This window comes from Canis lupus, chromosome 27, assembly GCF_048164855.1.
Source record: "Canis lupus baileyi chromosome 27, mCanLup2.hap1, whole genome shotgun sequence".
Taxonomy (NCBI): domain Eukaryota; kingdom Metazoa; phylum Chordata; class Mammalia; order Carnivora; family Canidae; genus Canis; species Canis lupus.
In genome coordinates, this window is record NC_132864.1 from 11,852,662 (window position 1) to 11,876,476 (window position 23,815).

Sequence of the window (23,815 nt, forward strand, 5' to 3'; positions counted from 1 at the left end):
GGAGCTGAGGGGCGATGGGTAGTGCTGCCAGAGTGGGGGTTCCATGGGGTGAGGCCGGGGGGCTGAGGGGCAGTGGGTAGTGCTGCCAGAGTGGGGGTTCCGTGGGGTGAGGCCGGGGGGCTGAGGGGCGGTGGGAAGTGCTGCCAGAGTGGGGGTTCCGTGGGGGTGAGGCTGGGGAGCTGAGGGGCTTTCCCTGATGTGGTGCATGTTGCCACTGCTGCCTGGGCTATGGCTCAGGGGTCCCTCAAATGCCAGTCGCATCTCTTGCTGTCAGTGGGCAAGAGGGACCCAGTGGCTCGGAGAAGGGTCAGGAGGACCTGCATGCTGTCTTCCTTGGAGTAGATGAACTACCAGGGGCCCTACCAGGGTGTCTGGAGGGGCCATTGCTCTGTGGCTGATTGTGTTTCTTTTCTGGTTTACTCTCAGGTGGTTGTGACAGGGCGGCCCACCCACAGATGCCGAGGACTGGCTTTTAATCTTGGTGGTCACTGAGAGGGACATTACTGGGACCCAAGAGTCCCTGGACACTCACCACCATGTCGGGATCCACGCAGCCTGTGGCGCAGACGTGGAGGGCCGCTGAGCCCCGCTACCCGCCCCATGGCATTTCCTACCCCGTGCAGATTGCTCGGCCCCACACGGTAAGTAAGGGGTGCATATGTGTTCCCTGGGGCCACCTTTGGGGCCTTCTTCTCTCATCGAGGTCTCCATAAGGGCTGGTGCATCTCTAGTGGTATCTGGCCAGGGCTCACTGTGTCCCCTGAGGGGAAGTGAGCTGCCACGGCAGAGACTGCTGGCATCTGGAACTTCCAGTACAATCTCTTAGCTCCCACTTTAGAGCTGGGAAGATGGAGACCGTTGTTGCCAGGTTGAGCTGGGATCTCTGTCTCCATAGGCCTCAGTGGAATTTACATGTGAACATGGAGCACACACTGTATACATTTTGCTGGCAGCCCAGCCTCTCCAAAACTCTTTGCTTTTTGAGGTGGCCTATGGGGGGGAATATTGCTGATAACCCCTTGCCTCCCTGATCCTTGACCCTGGGGCTCATTCACTCTGGTGATGGCTCGGGGCTGTGAGATGATGAAGCTCAGAACACATCAGTGTCTCCGAAGCCCTGATTTGGGGATCCAGGTATTGTTTGGCTCACTGAGGAGCCACTCCATCTCTGGGGGATGACCTACCTGTGGAGAGGCTCACGTGCTCTCATGTGCCGGCTTGCACATGTGTGTGCTCTCGATCAGCTTTCCTAAGCTGTGCCTGCTCTGTCCATCCACCAGTAGGGCCCATTTCCTGCCTTCAGCTCTAGCTGCATGGTACAGCTGTAAGGATGGGCCTTTGGTTCTGCTCTGTGGACATTTATTGGGTACGTTGGTGCTTGCCAGAGGGCTCTTAGGGCCTTGGGCCTCCCCATTTGACCAACTGGCAGCTCAGTGAGGGGATGTGGGGCCTTGTGGGCATAGCTGGGGGAAAGGCTGGCTCTGCTGGCCTGTGTTTGTGTGCGTGTGTCTGTGTGTACGTGCACATGCATGTGTGTATACTGCTTGGCATGGTTTCTCATGAGAAGAGAGGGAGTGGCATGGGAGGGCATTTCTATCAGTGAGCATGTGAACCTACTGGCCGAGAGTGGGGGGTGTCCCAGACACAGTGACCTCTTGAGAATTTGGCCTCCCACCCTCTACCCCCGGGTGCTTCTTGAGCCAGCAGGGCTAAATGGGCACCTTATGGAGCCCTGTGACAAGAGCTTGCCCCTGGGTAGAGTCTTTGGATTCCCACAGACTGCCCAATGAAAGGGCAGCTCATGTTATTATCCTATTTTGCAGATGAGGGGACTGAGGCCAGGAGATTAAACCATAGGCCTCAGGGGAGATCACTGCCGGGAGACAGTCAGCTTCAGCTTCAGGATTCTGAGCCCCCGTCACGGAGGCTCTATTAATTGGGCACCTGCTGTGTGCCCAGGACCAAAGAGTGTGCTCCTGGGGGCGAGTTATTATCATGTAGTGTTGTTGTAGTCTTTATCGTGATCACCAGCAACAACAACAACGCTGCGACCTCTCATTTACCTCTGGCAGGACAGACGTTCTGTTCAGAGTCTTCTCTGCGGACAGCAGCACTTGCTGCTCCGAATCATTGTGAGTGGGTCTTTTAGCTCTCTATTTGTAGAGGAGGAATGTTCTGTGAGGAAGCAGGCCCACTTGCTCATGCTTTCTGAGCTCAGTTTTTTATCCATAAGACAGGGTCACAAGAGCACTTGTCTCCTAGATTCTCGTGGGGATTAAATGAAACGATGGATAAAGTGTTTATGGCAGCACCTGGCACACACTCTGCCCGACATGTCCGTTTGATGTTATTATTCCTTGTTATTGTCACTGTTACTGCAGCCTCCTGGAGGGGCTGCCTCTCCCGGGGACCCGTGGCCGATGCTTCTGTCTTCTGTCTTGATTCTCATTCCCTGCTGCTAGGTTCCCACCCCTCTGCCATCCCCTTCCCTGTGGGCACAACCCTGGGAAGTCCTCTGGTCTCTATAGCCCCCGCTCTCCCTCCTACCTTCCCTTCTGTCGTTTGCCTCATCTAGGCCCTCAGCTGGGCACTCTCCCGGTCATCTGGGGTCACTGGCTGACCCATAACATCTCCTTTTCTTCCCCTGCTGGGCTGTCAGTGACGCAGGATATGGCTGGACAGGACCCAGCAGTCACCACCCACTAGAAGCAGGAGGCTGAGGCCAGGGGTGAATGGGCCCCTAGGGTGGCTGTGGGATGGGGTGTTCCTGTCCCGTGTGTGGTGGCAGCTGTGGGGCCCCAATCCCTGACCACCCTGCCTTGTGCTGGGATGGCATAGCCCTGCTTGTCACCTGAAAGGCAGGAGCAAGAATTCTGGGCATCCCGGGGGTTGTGGGGGGTCTCCTGGGCATGTGTTCCGGCTGGAGCTATTTGCCCTTAGCTGGTGGGAGGTCAGCATTGGGTCTGTAATCTGGAGGTTCCCCTCCCCCCTCCCGCCCCCAGTGCAATCCACATGCCCTCTAATCCCTTTTCATCAGCCTATTTTACAGGTGGGCTTTGTGAGATGCCTCCCTTTTCCAAGTCTAGAAGACAGAGGGTGGAAGAAAGGGGAAATCAAGGCACAGGGAGATAAATGCTCCATCTGAGAGCCAGGCAGGAGCCCAGTGTCCTGGCTCCTAGCATAGTAGCCAAGGCAGGAAGCTGGGAAGAAGGGGAGGAGCCTGTACCCAGTGACCTCTGACCTTCCTGGGGCTCAGTTCTCTCTGACATATACTCCTAAAAGGCTTACCTTCTGGGATAGCCCGTGCTGGCTCCAGAGGCCTCTTGCAGGGTGCTCTGGCTCAAGGCTGCTTGGATGGGGCTTTGAATATCTCTGTTCCTTCCAACCTACTGAGTGACACTGGGCTGCTCACTTAACCCAATAGAGCAACCTGAGTTTTCCTATCTGCAGTATGGAGTTGTGGGTCTGAGCCTCAGGGGAGGATGTTTGCAAGGTGCTCAGGGTGGTATCTGCATGCAGTAAGCATGTTGTAGACCTTTCTTTCCTCCTGGCAGGGTGACAGAGCCCCAGGGAGAGCCTCTTTTTCCTTGGGGCTGCAGGACCCTGGACTCTGAGGGACTCTGGACTGTCTCATCTGCTGGCCCACACCTCCAGGCTGCCTGCTGTGCTCTGCACAGCACAGATGGAAGGCATAATTCCAGGTGTGCTTGCAGGCAGAGGCCTGGACCCAGGGCTGTGGAAATCCCACTGTTCTTCTGACCACTTCAGGAGCGTGCTTGGCCTCTCTGAATACCAACTTAGGCACAGTGCGTGTTGCTCGTTGAATATGATCTGCCCTACCCATGGAATCTGTGTCCTGTTCTCTCCACCTCTGTGGTCTTGGCTTCCCTCCCTCACAGAATCAGGACCCCACATCTTTCCCTGAGGGTCTCCCAGGATTGAAGCCCCGACATACCCTCCTTGCCTTGCTTCTTATCAGTCTTTCTGCAATTTCTCCTCCCAAGTCCACAGGAACCATTTGAACTTCCCTGAGTTCTTGGAGTCCTTGTGCTAAATGAATGTGTTCAAGTCAAAAGGTGCAAGGCCTGACTTTAGCACTACCCCTTTCTGCTGTGTGGCCCTGGGCAAGTTACTTAATCTGTGCCTCACTGTAGAAGGGTAGTTAGGAGTACAGCTTTTGGAGCCAGACTGCTCACATTCATGTCCTGCCTAAAAGACATCCTGGCTGTGGAATTTTGGACAAGTGGCCTTACCACCTTATGCCTCAGTTTCCCCATTATCTGAGCAAGGTAATTAAGGGATTTTCAGGGTCAGGTTAGCTGATGTAGGCAGAGGCCTTTGCACAGTGCCTGGATAGAATTAGCACACAGTGGTATCAAATAATGGTGATGTTGATTTCAACGATGGTGTTGTTATGACAACATAGCATGGGTATCCTTTTCCACCTTGCCTTTGGGCTCTTCTTCTGGAGGAGGGGTCAGCAAACCTTCCCTGTGAGTATTGCAGGCTCTTCAGGCCATTTGGGCCCTGTCACAACTGCTTGGCTCTGCTGCCCTTGTAGCTTGAGAGCAGCCCGCCCAGATGCAGAGGGATGGCTGAGTGCCGAGCCAGGCTTTGGCCTTGGGCCCCATTTCTGACTCCTGCCCTGGATTGGTGCTTGTCAAACTCTTTGTGGGAAGGCTCAATCTGGTGAACTTGCAGATTGCCCCCAGCTGGTACATGGTTGTGCTGCATGTGCCCCAGTTCTTGGATGCGGGGGTGGGTTGTGGCTGGCTGTGGCACAAACGCGTGTGTCTTCTGTATCCTCCTCGTCACAGGCCAGCAGCGTCATGGGCCCCACGTGGAGCTGCGCTGCCCTGGCTTCAGGGTCAGGGATCCAGGAGCCTGCCTGGGCCAGAGGGATCACCTCATGTGCCAGTACTATTGTAGGCCCTGGGAACAGAGCTGTGAGCAAACCAGAAGCATCCCTGCCTCTGGCAGCTAGTGTTCCCATGGGGGAACAATGAGCAGGGGAGGAAAGGGGAGGGATGGCTGAGGTTGCAGGGGTCCTAATTGAAGTCAGGAGTCGGGGAAGGATGCCTCACTGAGAAGCTGACATTGGAGTCAAAACCTGAAGGGAACTAGAGGGCCAGGCATGGGGAAATGTGGCTAAAGAATGTTCTAGGTAGAGGGAATAGCACATGCAAAGGCCCTGAAGTGGGAGCCATCTTGATCGTAGCCCCTACTTCTCCAGGAGGGACCTGTGAGTTCTTTGCCTGCCATGTACAGTTCCAGATGTTTCTTCAGCCCCTTCTGGGGTGAGAAGCCCTATCCCAGGGATCATTGAGGAGCATGCCTCCTCCTAACACAGCCGCAAGGAAAATCCTCCCAGTCCCTCCTTCAGATATCTCCCAGAGTCCAGGCCCAGTTTGGATTTGACCTGATGTGCAATGTCCCAGCCCCTCTGTCCATGTAACCTCACAGGAGAATCTGGGCAGAGACATGCCAGATGGGGTTCCCTCCTGGCTACACTGCTTTTCCACAGCCCCATGTCACCTACCTGGGGAGTTTAGGGGCACAGTTTATTGGCTAGCCCCAATTCCCAGTGTCAGAGGCACTATGGCTGGAGAGAAGCCAGCAGAGGCAAGTCAGAGCCTCACCTGGAGACTCTTTTCCTCTGATTTTCTTTCTTTTTTTTTTTTTTTCCTCTGATTTTCTGAGCAGGAGCTCTGGAAGCACGTAGCAAGGGCAGGGCAGGCCTCTTCTCCCCGAGTCTGGTTCGCTGCTGTCGTTCAGGACTGGCCCCCTGTTCCTGCCTGTTCCTCAGCAGGAAGCCAGCTTGGGCCAGTCTTGGGGCTCAGAGCCTCCCCTCCTTACTGTGTGACCTGGAAAAGTCACTTAACTTCTCTGTACCTGATTTCTCATGTTGCTATGGGACTATGTGTGATACCTCGTGGTGGTATTGTAGGGATTACGTTAGTGTGTTTCAAACTTTTAGTGGCAAATGGACACAGGCAATTTGTGTACAATGGGTATTCTTGCTATTTTAACTCCCAAAGAGTTCTCATGCTCCGAGATGTGGCTGGGAGGCTTGTAGCCCAAGTGCCTGAGGTATCCAATCTCAAGTGAGCCCCACCTTGGGTCAGTTTCTCTCTTGGGGTCTCCCCAGTTTTTGCCTTCCTGTGGAGCATCCAGACACCCTTGGGGGTTCCTGGGTTCAGCCTCGGGGACCTGCTTCAGGCCCTGTGGTGGAGTTTCATGAGGACCCTGCACAAATGGCCCCAAGATGCTCTTTGGAGGGACTTTGCAGACAAACATCTCCCTCTTGGGTCCTAAACTGAGAAACGGAGGCCAGAAAGTTTGTGAAGTGGCTTCTTTCCCCCTCCTCCTCATCGAGGGCCCCATTTGCCATGTGCCTTTTCTGCCTCCATTGGCAGGTGTAGGCACTGTCTTGCTGTGGCCCTTTCCCAGGGGATCGGATTGTCTGTCTCTCTGCCGCTTTGCTCATTTTGCTTTTGTGTGAAAGAGCCGGTTGGAGAAAATTTTCCTCCTGGCAGACTGCAAAGCCTGCTGATTCCTTCTCACACCTCTGTACGTGCGCGCGAGATCTTTGCCTGGCAGCCTTGCCGGCGTGATCCCAGAGGCCCTCACTCCCTCCCTCGAGGCCTTTCTTCCTCCTCCTCCTTCCCGCCTGCCGCCCTGCACGAGCACCTGGTGCCTCATGCTAGATGTTGCAGAGTGGGGCAGGAGGGATGTGCTGAAACCTTCTCTGCCTTTTGGAAGCTGCCCTTCATCTTGGGGGGTGATGCTTTGGAGAGTTAAGGTGGGGTGAGTGGTAGGAGGCACAAAGGCCTCTTTCCCAGGTAGGTGCCTCCTTCAAAGATAAGGAAACCTAAATCTCAGAGGGTTTGAGCATCGGACAGCCCCCTCCAGCCTGAGGCACCTTGTAGCTGTACCCTACGTTGGGCTTCCTCAATGTTTCCAGCCTCTGAAGTTGACAGGGTCCCTGTTCATTCCATTTATTCATCTGCTCTAACCTTTGGCCTCTCAGCCTTCTAGATGCTTGGTTTGGAGGATCTGAAACACATACATTCCTAGCACACCTGCCTAGTATCATCTGATCTCTTTGCAGAAATAACCACTTAAAAAACAAAAACCAAATAACAGAAGACTTACTAGGTGTTTAGGGAAAATTGGGAGAATTAAGAGAGGTGCCAAGAAGGAAATAAGTCATACGTGGTGCTGCTCTTCCTAAGCCTCATCTGTGTCAGACATCACTAATTGATTGTCACACATAGTAGAACTGAGTGTTCTAGGCAGACAGCGCTGATCGATTTGGGTTACTATGGTGTGAAGCCAGTCCTGTTTGCTCTTTTGAGAGACTTGTTTTTATCCTTTTAAAGTTTTTTTTAAAGATGTATTTACTTATTTGCAAGAATGAGAGAGCACAAGTGGGGGGTGGAGGGAAAGGGAGAGGATCTCAAGCAGACACCCCACTGAGCGTGGAACTCCCCAGAGGGCTCAACTTCATGACCCTAAGATCATGATGTGAGTCAAAATCAAGAACCGGACACTTGACCAACTGAGCCATCCAGTTGCTCCTCCATCCTTATTTTAAAAAAACCTTTTAATGTGTCTATAGTCAGAATGTAGTCGATAATCAGAATATATCTAGTTTGTTAGTGTTCAGTTTTTCCTCAGATGGTCAGGGACACTAGGTGGCATTTTACTGAAGAAGGAGGGTTTTGCTTGCAGTGTATCCTGGTGACTTTGATCTGTGCTATATATGACATACATGTGTGGCTTTTCCTGTCACACAGCAGACAGGGGAGTCCCAAGGTGGTGCCTTGTCTTGGAAGCTGGCCTTTGAGTCTCACAGCCCGGTGGTGTCGGCAGTGTCCTGCCTGTGCTTCTCGGTCTCACGCATGCACCCTGCTCCTTTAGTGGCCTGGTTGGTAGACCTGCAGTCTGTGGCTTTTCCAGCTGTCTGCTGACACGTGGACTTGGCTGTGTCCTCTGGAAAGAGGGCATAATCGCAGAGCACTGTGGGTACCAGTGTGGCGGGGAGTGAGGGTTGGAGGCCGTCAGCCCTAGGTACACACTCTGGCCACTCTAGGCTTCAGGAGCTGTGTGGGGATGTGGGCCTGAGCAGGGAGCATGTGACTCTGCCGCCTCTGCCTGCCACTGTGAAGTGGGCAGTTTTCGCTTGCTCACTTCCTGGGCCTCCTGCTGCAGGACGTCGGGCTGCTCGAGTACCAGCACCACCCCCGTGACTACACCTCACACCTGTCACCTGGCTCCATCATCCAGCCGCAGAGGAGGAGGCCCTCCCTGCTGTCTGAATTTCAGCCTGGGAATGAAAGGTAAGGAGAGGCTGGCATGTTGCCTGGCTCAGAGCTGTGGCATCATGTCTCAGGTCGGAGGATGGAGGGCTGTGTTGGGGCAGGAGCAGGCAGGGTTGGTGTGAAATGAGGGGTCACTTGGGCTGTGTGCTTCCCCTTGTCCTCGTGCAGCTGTGACTTGGCAAAGATGGGGATGAGCAGGATGAGCCATGTGGAACCTCTGACTTCCTACCAAGGGCCTTCAGTGGTCTCTGGATGTGTGGCTAGGCGGGAGGGGTTGACCACCAAGATGTGCAGGGGCAGTGCTGGGGTGCTAGTTGAGAGGGACATGTCCACACCTGGGTGCTCACGGGGAGCCCCTTCCTTCCCTCCCTCTGTCCTCCTCTTTTCTGCCTCTTGCTACCAGATGAGGTCCTCTGGCAGATGTCTGCCTATCTGGGCTGGCCTGTGTTTCCTTAAGACCCTTAAGTAGGAGGGAGGGAGCCAGTGCAGTGGGATGGGGACCCCAGTGAGAGGAGGACCGAGGTCAGAGCAGGGCCCCAAGGTGCCAGAGATAGTAACAGCACTAACTGCTAAGAGTCTTGACATCTGGCACATGCTGGTTCATTCGAGGCTGTGGGCACACAGCGGGATCCAGGTAAATGGCCCTTCCTGGGGGGGGCCCCACAGTCTAGCAGGGAGATGCATCACAGAGACCACACAAAATGACCCCAGAATGAGGCATGTGACTATTACCTATGGGGTGGGGAAGGTATTACCTCTCTGGCCAGAGTGGCCAGGAAAGGCCTCTCACAGGAGGGGTGCTTGTCTAGTGTGTAGCTGACCAGACAGCTGGGTAAAGGTACTCCAGACAGAGGGAACAGCACATGCAAAGGCCCAGAGATAAGAAGGCACTTGGAGTGTTCAGGGAGGGCGTGAGCTTAAAAGGCATTTCAGCAGAGACACTGTTTAGGCTGTCTGGTAAGGAGCCGTAGCTGGAGATGGAGTATGCGAGTCTCGGCTCTGCTGTGTGTGCTCAGGCAAGGCATGCCCTCTCTGGGCCAATTTTGTCCTCTGCAAATGGGGGAGCAGGTTAAGGAGAGCCAGTTGGGAGTGATTAGGTTGGACAGCTCGCATCTCTGCCCCAGGCAGCCTGGCTAGGTTGAGTCAAGAAGGAGGCGAAGGCAGGGTTAGCAGCCAGAGTGCTGTGGTTGGCTAGTGATGTCTGCCCTGGGTGGATGATGTGCATATAACATCACCTATGTTATTATCTGCGCTGGACCCACAAGGCTTTTCAGATTTGCTGTGCCCATGAATCACCCTGGGGCTCTTGTTTCAATGCAGAGTCTGGCTCTGTAGCCCCGGGGTGGGACTCCAGACTCTTGTTTGTAACTAGCTCCGGGTGGGACTGATGCTGCTGGTCATGGGCCACACTCGCTAATGAGGGAATTGCCAGTACATCCTCTTTCTGTGAACATAATGAACATAGGCTCGCAGGAAGATAGATCTGTGCCCTTCCACAGGTGGGCACTGCTCTCTGAGGGTCCAAGAGGGTGTGGTGCCCAGCAGGTGCTCATCAGGAGAATGGTAGATATGATACCCTGTGTCCTTGCCTCCATAGGTCCCAGGAGCTTCACCTGCGACCTGAGTCCCACTCATACCTGCCCGAGCTGGGCAAGTCAGAGATGGAGTTCATTGAGAGCAAGCGCCCTCGCCTGGAGCTGCTGCCTGACCCCCTGCTGCGACCCTCACCCCTGCTGGCTGCGGGCCAGCCCGGGGCCTCCGAGGACCTGTCCAAGGTAAGGCCTGGCTCCAGACGGGCCCTGCTGAGGATTCAGTTTTCTTCTGTGATTAGACTGGGTGCAAAGCGACGGGTTGGTGTGTTGGACTGAGGCACAGCTCAGGCAAGCGTCCAAGAGGGAGGGCTGAGTGCAGGGCACAGTGCAGCTGGGCAGAGGCCAGGCCTGGGCTGAGGTTGGCTCTGCAGGGCACTCCTGGCCCAGAGAGGGACCACACCTGCCTAGGTCACAGTTTCCCCTGTGCCCTAGAGAGCTCTTCTGATTTACTCCTCTTTAAAACAGAAAGTCGAGCTGAGACAGGGGGGTGAGGATGTGTAGAGATTACTGTGGGAGGTTCTTCTGCCATTTCAGTAAGTCTTAGGACAGTTGAGGTTGGAAGCTTCTTTGGTCTCCATTTACACAGAGCCAAGCTGATGGAGGTGCTAATGGAGCAGTTTCCGGGCTGCCCCGAAACTCTTGTTCTACTGTCACTGCCTGGGATGGGGCAGGGACGGTGGCCAGGTGACATGCTCATTCTTGGCCGGCTGAGTGATGATGGATGTCACTTCTGCATGTGCTGTTTCCGTTCAGTGTCTTCACCACCGTGGGGACACATGTTAGCTCATTAACAGTCTCCCAGCTGCTGGGTGAGGTCAGTCCTCATGCAGCACTGGTGGGTGTGGGAGCCAGGCCAGGCGATGGAAGTGGACCATTTGAGCCTGCTGGGTCCTCTTCTCTGTCTGATGCTGGATGGGATTGGATGGTGGGGTTTCTGGCCAAGGCAGGTCCTCCACTGGGAGGCTGGCATAAAAGAGGTGTTCCCGTGGTGGTGGTGGTGATGATAAGTTAACATTAAGTGAGCGTGTCAGGTAGTGTGCCAGCTGTGAGTGTCATTCCTTTGTGTCTTCCCAGCCCCGTGAAGTGTGATCACAGAGCATACTTTCTCTAAAGGGGCCCAGCTTAAGAGAGAAAGCCACTCACCCACGGTCGCTGGGAAGTGGGCACCGAAGGCCAGGCAGCCTGGGTCTGCCACCCCTCCCTGCCTACCAGGCTGTCCTGCTGCGGGCTGCCTGCCTCCATCCTCCCGGTGCCTGCAATCCCCCCTCCCCAACCCCGACTGCTCAGCTTGCTGGGAGGGATGTTGCTGTTAGAAGAACTGTTTCCCTAAGTGGGCCTTGGATGGTAGGAGAGTGGGATATGTGTGAAGGGCTTAGGGCCATGCCATTAGCCAGGCCATGGGCCACACTGGGAACTTTGATTTCTTTCGTAGAGACTGGGGCCCCCAATGGGTTGTGCTCCCCAGCTCCTGTCCGGTTCTGCCCAGAGAACAGGCTGACAGTTATCTCTGGCTAGCCCCCATCAGGCCTCTACTGCCCGCCTGGACTGGCTCTCTGGAATAGTGGCTCAGAGCCTTCAGACCTGTGAATTCTTCTGAGGATGTCTATGCCTCGAAGTAGCTCTGTGATCCTATCCTTGTTCCTCTTGTAGCTGCCTGGGGAGTCTTGTCTTTGTGTCTGTTTCTGTCTGTCTCTATCTTCTCTTCCTGGCCCCTGGGGTTCAGGGAAGGGATAGGCCCAGCACTGGGGCCTGCCTAGACCAACTATTGTAATTGGTCCAGGCTGCTTATGAAGAGCATTTGGAAAGTTTGAGCAGATTTTGGGCAAGGGAAGAAGCCAGGGGAGAACACAATTCTGAAAGTGTTCAGATGTTTTTTGCATCTGCTTTGTGGAATTCAGCTGGATGCAGGGGACTGGAATTCAGTGGGATTTTTTTTACAGCCCTGTTCCACCCCCCCCCCCCCAGCTGTGTTCCTTTTTCATATGAAAATGTTCTGTTTTATAATGCTTCCCTGCCCTTGAGCCTCTGGAGTTTTGTGGTATCAGGCTTCCTTTGGAATTCACCAAACTCTGTTTTAGGGGACTCAAGAGTCATCACATACAGAACCATTTCTGAAAGTCCCTTTGTCTTTTGGGGCTTTGTTGGCTGAAAAAGACAGAAAACTCATGTCAGACTAACTTAAGAATGTATCCTGGCTCATATAACTGGAATCCAGGGTTGGTTGACTTCAGGTACAGCTTGATCCAGATGATAGGATGTCACCAGGTCCCCATCTCTGTCCCTGTCTTGGGTCTGCCATTTTCTACGTGGTCTTAGTGTGTTAACAATAAGAAGGCAGTTTGCGATTCCAGGCCTTCCTCTTCCTATGTTGAAGGCCAGCATAAAGGGAGAGGCTTCCCTCCATCCCCGTATTTCCAGCCACAGCTCTTTCCCTCCTTGCCTGTGTGTGGGGTCCTTGCCCATCCTGGAACCCATCATTGTGACTCCAGAGTAGACTCTGGGTGCCTGAGGCCAGCTCCGCCCCTTCCTGAAGCTGGGATTAAGGGGACCTTACCAGCTACAGGGTTTTTGCTGCCTCTATGTCTTTAATTTTGCATAGTGAGTTTTCTCTTCTGTGTTGGCCTGAATTTTACACCGAGGGCATCTGATGGGGAAAATGGTGCCAATTGCTACCTGGTGACCGGCTGGGGTATGAGTTTGTTGTTTTGCTCCTGTGGCTTTGGGCTGAAGTGAAGGCCAGCAGCCATCGGGAGAACCATCTGGAGGCCCAGTAGCCAGTAGACCCAGCTTGGTCCCATTCCTGGAAAACTCAAGTTATGGAGAAAGTGCTCTTTGCTCATGGGTGTGCTGCTGCTTTTTAAGTTGAGGTAAAATTCACAGAATCTGAAATTAACCTTGTGAAAGTGAACAGTCCGTGGCATTTAATACCTTCACAGTGCTGGCCAGCCCCCACTTCTCCTCATTCCAAAACATTTTTTTCACCCCGACAGGAGACCCTATACCCATATGCAGTCACTCCTCATTCCTTCCTCCCCAGCCCCTGGCAACCACCAGTCTGCTCTCTTTCCTTCTGGATTTGCCTGTTCTGGACGTTTCCTATCAATGGAATCCTCTAATGAGGCCATTTCTGTCTGGCTTCTTTCTCTCAGCTTCATGTCCTTCCTTCCTTCCTTCTTCCTTCCTTCCTTCCCATTTTTTTAAAGATTTTATTTATTTATTCATGAGAGGCACAGAGAGGGAGAGAGAGAGATAGAGAGAAAGGCATAGACCCAGGCAGAGGGAGAAGCAGGCTCCATGCTGGGAGCCCGATGTGGGACTCGATCCCGGGTCTCCAGGATCGCACCCTGGGCTGCAGGTGGTGCTAAACTGCTACGCCACTGGGGTTGCCCAGCTTCATGTTCTTTGGGTTCATCCATGTTATGGCATGGATTGGGGCTTCTCCATTCCTCTTTAGGGCCGAATCATGTTCCATTATATGATGATCCACGTTTTCTTTGTTCAGCCATTGATGGACCCACTTGTGCATTTTTGGTGAGAATAAAAGCTAAGCCTGAACCTCAAATGACCAGAAGCCATTGAAGAAGGTGGATCTTACCCAGCAAGAATTTAAGGAAAAGTTTCCAGCAGCTTTTCCAGTGGTTTCCAGCAGTTGCCAGTTGCTTCATCTAAGCCTTGTGCTGACTGCCAGCTTTGGAATGGGCTCTTCTTTTGCTAGTGTTGCTTTTGAGAACTGTTCCTGTGTGGGGGTGCTGTTTGTCTTCCTTCTTAGTTATGGTGTACCATCAGAGAGGGGAGGGGAGGTGTTTCTTACAACAGGTAATACTATTGGGCTCCAGGACCCACGTCACTGCCACCTTTTGTCTCCAGAACCCTGAGAAATGGCTGAATCTGCAGGGAGAGCCTAGCCAAGTGCCCTTGATACATGGAGGAACCAGTAGATCTCAGGGGCAGGGGGAGGTGGCCATGGAAGGGGAGTCTGATTTCTACTGGCCCAGAGGTGGAGTTGGGTGCTGTGGGCAGAGGGGATGGCTTGTGCAAAGGCCCTCAGATGCTGGAGCACATGAATGGATTCTGGTTTGGTATGTGTGGGCCCAGGTGCCCATGGTGCCTGTATCCACCGGCTTGGCCCTCCTGTTGAGGAGTAGTTAGAGTCCCAAGCCCACTGCATATTTTTCTAGGGAAGTTTTCTTCTACACACAGTTTTGACACTAATTTCAGGGAGTCCTGGGCGCTGGAAGAGATCTTGCTCTTGTTTTTTTTTTGCCCAGCCTTGCAGTTCCTTGGGATGAAAAATGGTCTGGACCTTGTCTCTGCTATGGAACGCCCTGCAGCCTGGTCTCATGTTCTGCCTACCTGATTGAGGCTCAGCCTCAGCCTCTTATGCCCTCCAAGCCAGGGTTCCTTAGCATTGTGGCTGGTGACCTCAGGCATGTTGCTGAACCTTACGGGGTCTTTTCTTCATCTGGGAAATGGGAAAAGCAGTATTCCTCCTTCACAGGATATTTGTGACAATTACCTGAGTTCAGACTTGTGAATTACTACGGGCAGAGGTTGGGAGGCTTGGTGGGCTCTAAACTTAGTGCTCAGCCTGTTGTAAATAAAGTATTATTGGCCATGCTCATTCATTTGTGCCTTGTTTGTGGCTGCTTTCCCAGTACAATGGTGGGTAAGTAGTTGGACAGTCCAAAATGCAAACCTGAATCGAATTATTCTTCCACCTGGCTTTTGCTGGTCACTGGCTTAGAGCTGTGCTGGGCATGTGCTTCCAGGTTCCCGGGTTCCTCGTCCGTGAGGTGGGGACAAAGTGGCAGCCCCCTGTAGGGCTGCTGTAGGTGTGCTGGGAATGAGGATGGGCTGAGTGAGGAGTGGTACCTGGTTTGATTTCTGGGACCTCCCTGTGGACCTGAGCAGCGTGGGGGCCAGGTGGTTGAGGGCCTTGGGGCCTTTTCTGCATTTCCCCCGAGCATTCTGAGTGTGGAAGGCCTAGAGTCCTGATACCAGCTTTCCCCATGTCACAGATGGACACGATGAGGACAGAAGGCAAACCCGGGGACGTCCTGAGAACCTCGGGCCGTGTGGACCTTGGGAGGGCCTGTGGGGGGGGGAGGGGTGGCCACATGATGGCACGGCCTCTGCTCGTCCTGAGATGGGGAGCACTTGGCAGCCCATGGGGCTGCAGTTGTCCCAGGGAATAATGTGTCCTCTGTCCTCTGGGTGCAGCTGCCATGGGGGCGGGGAGGCGGCAGCCAAGAGCTCTTGCTGGGGCCTCCTCGGCCAGCAGCTGCCGGCGTGGCCTTGAGGATGGCTCAGGCATAGGCTGGGTTCTGCCTGTGCTGGCCGCCAGGCCCGAAACCTGGGTTTTGGGGCAGGACAGTCCCAGCCCCCGCTTATGAGGCGCCTTACAGTCTGCCAGGCTCTGAGCTGAACTCTTTGTACACATTAGCTCATCCCAGCCACACAGCAGCCTGGGCGCAGGCAGGAGTTGTCCCATTGTACAGATGAGGAAGCTGAGACAGGGAGCGAGTGCCTGAGGTGCTTTTGGTCACAGTGCTGGGGGGTGGCTGAGTGGACTGGGATCTGAACCTGGGGCCTTGCACATCTGTGCTCCAGAGGCAAGGACTGGGTTTTGTTTTGTTTTGTTTGTTTTAACCTCCTCCTCCCCAGAGTATTCCTGGCACAGCTTGGGGCTCAGTAAACCCCAGTTGGAATGAGTGGGTCGATGGATAACCTAATGAAGGATTCCCCTGTTTGATCTAATTTTGAAAACTTTGTTATACAAAGAGTAATCCTCAAAGAAGAAAAGCAGAAGAATACTGGACAATGAAACAAGGAAAGTTGAAAGCTTCTCCCCCAGTGTCCATAGCTCCTTGCACCTCTGTCTTGTTCTCCTTGGTCTTGGGTCTCTGTGTGCATTTACAAAACTGGGCTTGCAGCCTATGTGCTATTCAGACTGTGTGCTATGAACAAATGTTCACGGAGGGTCAGCTGAGGCCAGGCTTTGGGGGCTTGGACATGGGGTCTTGGTGCTTGTTCTTGGGGAGTTTGGTTCAGTGGGAGAACATGGCCAGGTAGGTGGAGCACGAGAGAGATGTGTTGTGGGAGGAGGGAAGAGGGGAGGCTTCATGGCTTGAGGAGAGGTTGTGAAAACTTCTATAGTGCTGGGGCCTGAGGTCATGGCTGGAAACCTGGGGAGCATGGCAGGGCATGCTGGCTGGGATGCCCTCTGCACTGATTCCATGCTTCTCTTCTCTCCACGCAGGATCGCAGCCTGGCAGGCAAGCTGGAGCCTGTGTCTCCTCCCAGCCCGCCACACGCTGACCCTGAGCTGGAGCTGGTACCTCCGCGGCTCTCCAAGGAGGAGCTGATCCAGAACATGGACCGGGTGGACCGTGAGATCACTATGGTGGAGCAGCAGATCTCCAAGCTGAAGAAGAAGCAGGTGCGGATGGGTGGGGTGGTGGCGCCTCGGGAGAGAATACTGGGAGTAGTAGTGAATGTGTGCCGAGCCTGCCCACGTGTCCTCTCATTTTCCTGCCCTTACGTCCACTGCGCAAGAGTGCTATTCTGTGCACAGAGGTAGCTTTTGTGTGACACGCTCCTGGTTTGGTTGAATAACTGAACTTCTAGCTTAGTGTAATTTGAATTAAACGACACACACCTACACTTGAATAAGCCTCAAGTGGCTACTGTACCAGCTGGCACAGGGCTGCAAGGTGAGGCTAGGCTTCACAGCCAGGCTTTCAGTGTTCTGTTCTCATTGCTGCCACCCCCCACCCTCCAGTGATGTGGGGAGGACAGTTACCCTCACCGGCCTCTGGCCGAGGCCCTGGAACCTGAGTGGGCAGGGCCTCCCAGCTCTGCCTTTAAACAGTCACCTCCCCTCAGCTGCAGTTTTCTTTCTGTGAAATGGGCACAGATTTGATAGCCCATCATAGGGTTGTAAGGAGGGAACGGGGTCATGTGGTAAAAAAGGGTCTTTATGGTAACCGTTGAGACCAGAGAAAAGTTAACATAAAGATTTGTGATGTTAATTCTGTAGTTTAATTTTTAACATTAACTGATATAAAATTAACTGATGATCTACATTTTCCCAGACCCTCTCAGGCTTCCCTTGGCATCTTTAGGTACCTGCTCAGACGCCCCCTCCACAATGGTGCCCTCCTGGCCTTTGTAGGAGCCCTCATCCCCAGCTACCCTCTATTCTGGGGCCAGCAAATCCAGCCAAATCTGGCTTGATGCCTGTTTTTGTAAAAGTTGTATTGGCACACAGTCACGTTCATATGTGTTGTTTGTGGCTGCCTTTAAGATACAGTGTTGGGCAACTATCCCTTGTGTTTAGTTTTAGGACAGCCACCAGTCTGCATCATGTTTCTGTCTTCTGAATATTTCCTAGAAGTCGAATCCTATAATACATCACCTTGTGTGTCTGGCTGCTTTCACTTGGTGAAAGGCTCATATTGTAGCTGATGTCAGTATGTCCTTCCTTTTTTTTTTTTTTTTTTTAAAGTAATCTCTATGCCCGACATGGGGCTCAAACTCACGACCCCAAGATCGAAAGCCACATGCTTCACCAAGCCAGCCCAGCTCCCCGTTTTAAGGCCACATAATACCCTTTGTGTGGCTGGACCGCATTCTGATCCCCATTCATCTGATAGAGGCTGGGGTTGCTTCCATCGTTTGAATGTCGTGAACACAGGGGCTGTGAACACTTGGTTCACGTTTTTGCTTGTGCATCTTTTTTTGGTTCCTTGGGCTACATACCTGGGAGTAGATTGGCCAGGTCATATAGTAACCCCATGTGTGACAATTGGAGGAGCCACCAGACTGTCTCCTATGGCCACTGTGTCTCCTCGTGTTCCCGGCAGCCAAGCAAGGGCCCTCAGTTCCCTCACAGCCTCACTGACGCTTGTTGCCCAAGTTCCTGTTTTCCTTCTAGCCTTCCTGGCGGGTAGAGGTGGGATTGTGGCTTCAATTTGCCTTCAATAGCCAGTGTCTGACTGGCTGTGTGTAGCAGCACATTATGTGCTTCAGTGACTTGGTCAAGGCTCACAGAGCTGGTGAGCGATTGAGTGAGGTTCGATTCCGGCCTTGGCGGAGTTCTGTGTCACCAAGATCTCTGTGCGCCTCAGGTGGTATCTCTCCTTGGTGCTTCCTGGAGGGCCACCTTCACAAATTGTAGAGAATCTGCTTCCTGGCTGTAATGCTTCTTCCACCTCTTGGCTTCCATTGTTTTGCACTTCAGGGGGTTTTTCCCAGGTTTTGCCAGATTCTGGCTGCCCTTCTGGAAGCTACCGCCAGGGGTCACTGTGGGACTGAAGCAGCTTGGCTCTACCAGCCAGGCCTTCCTTGGTGCCAGCGGAAGCCAGGACTAGATTTTCTGGCTCTTTCTGTGTGGCTCTTGTCTTGGCCGCCTTTTTGAGTTTCTCTTGGTTTGTTCCATGGTCAGTAGTTGTGGGTAGATTATGCATTACGAGCAGAAAATGGTGTTCTGCTCTCATTCAGGATGCCCTGTCAGATTGCACACACCCAGGCATTGGTCTTCTGTGGGACTGTGGACCAATGTCTTAAGCTCTCTAGTCTTCACTTTGTCTTTTCAGAGGAAAGTGGACAGCAGCATGAAGGGATGTTCTATGGTGTTTGGGGGAGGAGGGTCCAGCGTGAAGAGCACAGGGCAGATGAGGATGAGGATGTGCTTGGTTGGTGCTGTGTCCGTTGTGTGCCTCTGCACGTTTTAACCTTTCTACCTGCTTTCCAGGGTGGAGGCTTTAATTATCCCTTGTTTCCAGGTGAGGAAAGTGAAGCTCAGGGAAATTTAGCAATTTCCAACTTAGAGAGTAAGGAAGTACTTGAACTAGGATTCCAGTCCACACAGCTGGGCTCCAGAGTCCATGCAGCCTCCCCTGATGGTGATGGTCCTTGTAGTGATGAGGAGGCTAGCCACTGGCTTTTAGCGAGCCCCCGGCCATGCTGTCTATGCACAAAGTTGTCAGAGAGGCACGGTGATAAGCCCCATTTTACAGACCAGGAAACGGCAGCATGGTGCACCCAGCAGCCTGCTTTTACTCACCTAGCTCATAAGTGGCCAAAATGGGATTCGAATCCAGGAAGGCTAGCCACATAGTTGAGAGCCTGGAATGGGCCCTTCCCCACCCAGCTGGGGCCTCTCCAGAGCTCGGGGTCCCCTGGTGACTCAGAGGAAATGGTTAGCAGCCTGACTTCCTGTGCGAGTCCACTGGGCCTGCTGGGTTGCGTGGTGCCGCCCCTCTACCATGGGGGTGCTACATCTTGCCTTCCGCCCGCCAGGGTGCTCACCGCTGCACTCTCCCCCTTTCCACAGCAACAGCTGGAGGAGGAGGCTGCCAAACCCCCAGAGCCCGAGAAGCCGGTGTCGCCGCCACCCATTGAGTCAAAGCATCGCAGCCTGGTGCAGATCATCTACGACGAGAACCGGGTATGCCCTACCCCAGCCTGTGGGGGCCCCCACTCCCTGTTCTCCCATTGGCCCTGGGCCGACTGCCGGGTGGGATGCAGGTGTCGCTGGGAAGGACCACCTTTCTCCCTGGGCCTCAGCATTTCTGTCTGAGAAACGGGGACCTCTGCAATAGCCCATGTATGCACAGATCTGGGTTGGGGAGTGGGAGCAGGAAGGGGCAGCCCATCTTGGTGTGGCTCTGGCTGTTCTGCTCAGGTGTACTGACTGGTATGGACTGTGGCTGGCCTGTGTGATTCAGTGTGGAAGTGTAGGCATCAAGTTGTAGGAGAGCCTCAGAAGCCAGTTGATTGGAAGGTCAGGGTGAGAAGGGTGGGGCGATCAGTTCAGCACTCAGAAACTGAGGCCCAGAGAGGTTGAGTGACTTGTCCAAAGCCATACAGCTGGAAAATGGTAGACCTGGGACTTGAACCCATGAGCCGTCAGGTCCTAGATCATGAACACTGGCCTCTGTTGATGTTTAGCTCTGCAGGGGGCCTTTGGCATGGTTGAACACAGTATCTGAGGCAGGCTGTGTGGGCCCCCAGAGGTCTGGAGGGCAGGTACTGGCTGATTGGAGGGGCTTGGTCTTGGGGGGATGACTTAGAGTAGCAGAACAGAGTGTCTCCAGGGGCTAAAGCCCGAGGGCCCAAGGTGCCCTGAACTGGAACCTGGTTTTTGGTGAGGCAAGGACCTTGTCATCTGAATCAGGCATCTGGGAGCCCAGCTCCCCTGGTTTATGGTTGACTCTTTGCAGATGTGCCCAGGGCCTGTGGATGTGAGTCCTCTCCCTTATTTTACAGATGAGGAAACATCTGTCCCCACAGAGGGACTGTTTTTTTTTTTTAAGATTTTATTTATTTATTCATGAGAGACACAGAGAGAGACAGAGACATAGGCAGAGGGAGAAGAAACAGGCTCTATGCAGGAGCCTGATGCGGGACTCAATCCTGGAACTCCGGGATCATGTCCTGAGCCGAAGGCAGACAGATGCTCAACCGCTGAGCCACCTAGGCGTCCCTACAGAGGGACTGTTTCTTGTCTGAGGTCACACATTGAAGCGTGACATATGGGGGACCTCTTCTCCCTGCCTTGTCTTCTCTGGTTCCCCCTTCCAGCCTGGGGGTCCTTGTGGTCCTTCTCAGCTGTCTCTGCTGTGGGATATGCCCCTGGCTGCGGGAATCAGTGCTCAGAATCCACGTGGGGGCTGGGGAGGACTGGGGCCTAGGAACTTGTGTTTGGTGCTCGTGGCTGTAGTTCCAGGTGAGGAACTACTGGAATAATTGGTTTGGCAATGCTTCCACCTTTTGAGGCAGCAATAGATGCAGGGTGTGGCCTGCTGGAGGCCTAGAGCTGTATGCTGGGCCTTGTGGGGCTGGTTACCCTCCTCACCTACTCACCCTTCCTGACCCCCACCCCAAGTAATACTAATAACACTTGTGACAAGAGGAGAGCCGATGGGTCACGTGTGCTTTAGCCAGATGCCCTGGGTTCATATCCTGTCTTTACCACTCCCTGGCTCTGTGACCTTGGGCAACTCACTTAAACCTCCCCATGACTCACCTGCAGAGTGATGATAATTATAGCAGCACCCTTGCATGGTGGCGTGGGAATGAAATGAGTTCATCACAGAGTGCCCTTAGAACAATGTCTGGCACTGAACAAGTGCTAGCTGGCGCAGTTATTGTTGCCAGTGCTCATTTCTGGTTATTGCTTACATTATGTATGGTTTCACTGAATTCTCTCCAGACCTGTATGAAACAAGTACTATTATTCTCTTCATTTTACTCGTAAAGAAGCAGAGGCTAAGAGAGGGAAGATGAGCTGCCTGAAATTACACAGCAAGCGAGCTTTGAGGCTGGAAATCAGAGCCATTATTAAGCTGACTCCAGGAGCCTATTGTGGAGGAGATAAGGGCAGGGCCCCTGGGTGTCGCCCTGGACGGCCCCGCTGCCTACCCTCCCTGATCTTCAGGTGAGGGAGCAGGCATGCTTTACTCCAGCAGCCGTAGAGGCAGGTTGGTGGCTTTTGCCCAGGATGTCAGCACAGTGCCCTTGGTCCTTGTCGGAGACCAGGAGACCCCAGCAGGCTGCGGCCCCCAGCCCTTCCCAGCCAGGTGGACTTGAAGGCACAGGCTTTTGGTGCCCACTGTAGGAAGAAGCTTGCTCCACTTCTCAGCTCTGAGACTGGCCTGCTATTCCCTCCGGTCTGTCCTTGAGTTCCTAGGGTCTGTCCTTGGGGTTTCACCAGCTTTTCCCCAAAGAGCTGTGGCTGCAGATTGGGTTGGTCTTTGGCGACTTGGCCTCAGCACTCCCTCCCCCAAGACCAGTGAAGGCACCCCCCCTTCCAGTTCTTTCTCAGGATGGTCTCCCTGCCAGAATTCCCGCCTCCTTCCGTTTAGATTTTCTGCAGTTTCTCTGTGAGTGGGCAGGTGGGGGGAGGCAGAGGGGGCTTGGATTCCAGGCCAGTCCATGCCCGAATGAGCTGGGTGGTTTATTTTAGTCTCAGGTCTTTGGTTGCACTGGGTCCCGGCCATATTCTTGAAGTCATGGGGTTGATGTGGCCGAGATGGCTGGAAGAAGGGCTTTGTAAACTGTAAAGTGCTAGCTCTACTAGGAAGGCTCCAGGAAGTCAAGACTCTTGGATACAAGAGACAAAAACTCAAAAAAAAAAAAAAAAAAAGAGACAAAAACTCAGCTCAAACTGATTGAGGCCCGAGAGGGGTTATTGATGAGAGGTCTTGTAATGCAAGTTGGTGTTCATTGCTTCAGGTATGGGTGGATCCAGGCACTTAAATGGAGATGTTTGGGAGCTCCCCATCCCCATCCTGGCTTTCTCCATGCCAGGGTCATTCTCAGGCAGAGTTCCCCAGGACATGGAAAAGCTGCTGCCACCTTAGGTCCACCTACCTCCCAGGGTGGATAGGAAATAGTCCTCATGTTGGCGCTTGCTGGTTGGCTGGAGTCACATGCTTATTTCTCAGCCAGAGCCAGGCCTGGTAGGGGAGGAGGTGTGTGTGGGGGGTCTGAATACACTGATTGGTCAGGGCTGGGTCTCAGGCCCACCCTTGCATCTTGGAATGCTGTCAGCCCCACCGCCGCTCCATCCCAGGGACTAGATGGAGGGAGATTCTCCTGAGATGAGAGGAGGCTGGCCAGGCACGTGCAGCCCCCAACCCCGGGCTGGTGATGACCTTGGTGGGGTCCCAGAGTGCTGGTGTTGCCCACTGTGCCCCAGCACCTTGAATGCTGGGGGCTCAAGCTCAATTCCTGGATTTCATTCCGATGGTGACCTGATGGTGTAGGAGTGGGTAGGTTAGGTTAAACTGAAGCTCTGGTAATTGCCCCGAGGCCTCATAGCTGGCGAGTAGTGGCAGGTTAGGACTCTGGTTCCTGGGATGCTGAGAGCATACCCCTGTCGGTCAAGTGCGGGTGCCCTAGGGCGCATTACACTCATCCTCTTCATCCATCCATCCATCCATCCATCCATTCAGGAGCCCTGTAATAGAACACTTGCCTCGTGCCTGCCACAGGGGGCAGGGGTGCACAGTAGTGGCCCACTCACATTGATTCTCTGGTAGGGGGGGACACAATCATACCCACATACCACCACACCTGGGCATCCCATTGATTGGAGGATTTTGGCCCTCATTGTCCCTGAATTCCCGTTTTTCTCCATTTACGCCCTCACTCTGCCCCAGCCTTCTTGCCGCAGGAACTTTGCACTGGCTGTGCCTTCTGCCTGGAGCTCTTTTTTCACACTGGGCTTACTTACTTGCTCCTTCAGCTCTTTGCTCAGATGTCCCCTTTTCAGCAGGGCCTGTTGTGATCCTCTGTTTGATCCTGAAAGCCCTTCATGGGATGTTTGTCCTCTTCCTTTCTCTTTTTCCCTCATTCCCACTCTACTGGACATGATTCATATTTGATTTATTCTGTTTATTGTAAACAGAAGTTCTGTGAGAGCAGGGATCTTTGCCTCTGTTTCCCAGCTGGATCCCCAGCACGGAGCAGTGCCCAGCAAACAGTGGGTACTCAGCAAACATTTTTTGAATGAATGAAGGATGGCAGAGAGGAGGGGAGACTCTTTCCCCTGGAAGAGTCCTCTGGTTTTGGGGGTGCTTTTGGTCCCTGGCCCCCAGTGGAGGTTAGCATGGAAGGGGGTCCCTCCATGTGGGCTGAATTGGGGCCTGGAGGCTGGGTGGGCAGGAAGCCCCTCAGCTGCTTTTGGCAGGAGCAGCCAGAATTTACAGCCCCTTGGGGGATCAATAGGATTAAATTTTAATCCTCCTTCCTTCCCTGCTGGTTCCTCTGAGAGGTGGATGACAAGGGTCTGTCTCTAAATGCCTTGCCGGCTGGAAAACGCAGCTTCCCTACCAGGCAGGGCCTGGCTGGCTGGCTTTTCTGCATGTTGGACTTGGTTGGGCTCATTAT

General features: G+C 53.6%; 1 protein-coding gene across 34 annotated transcripts in view; it reads left to right on the top strand.

Moving 5' to 3' along the window:
* The window catches only part of NCOR2 (nuclear receptor corepressor 2), a 211,475-nt gene that overhangs the window by 65,733 nt on the left and 121,927 nt on the right, over positions 1–23,815 (top strand). For all 34 annotated transcript variants that reach the window (XM_072802173.1, XM_072802172.1, XM_072802174.1 and 31 more), the window contains 5 exons: positions 427–641; positions 8,215–8,342; positions 9,922–10,099; positions 16,176–16,355; positions 19,254–19,367. In XM_072802173.1, coding sequence (XP_072658274.1) covers positions 537–641; positions 8,215–8,342; positions 9,922–10,099; positions 16,176–16,355; positions 19,254–19,367 — 705 coding nt within the window. In that variant the 5' untranslated portion in view covers positions 427–536. The remainder of the gene's footprint in view (positions 1–426; positions 642–8,214; positions 8,343–9,921; positions 10,100–16,175; positions 16,356–19,253; positions 19,368–23,815) is intronic.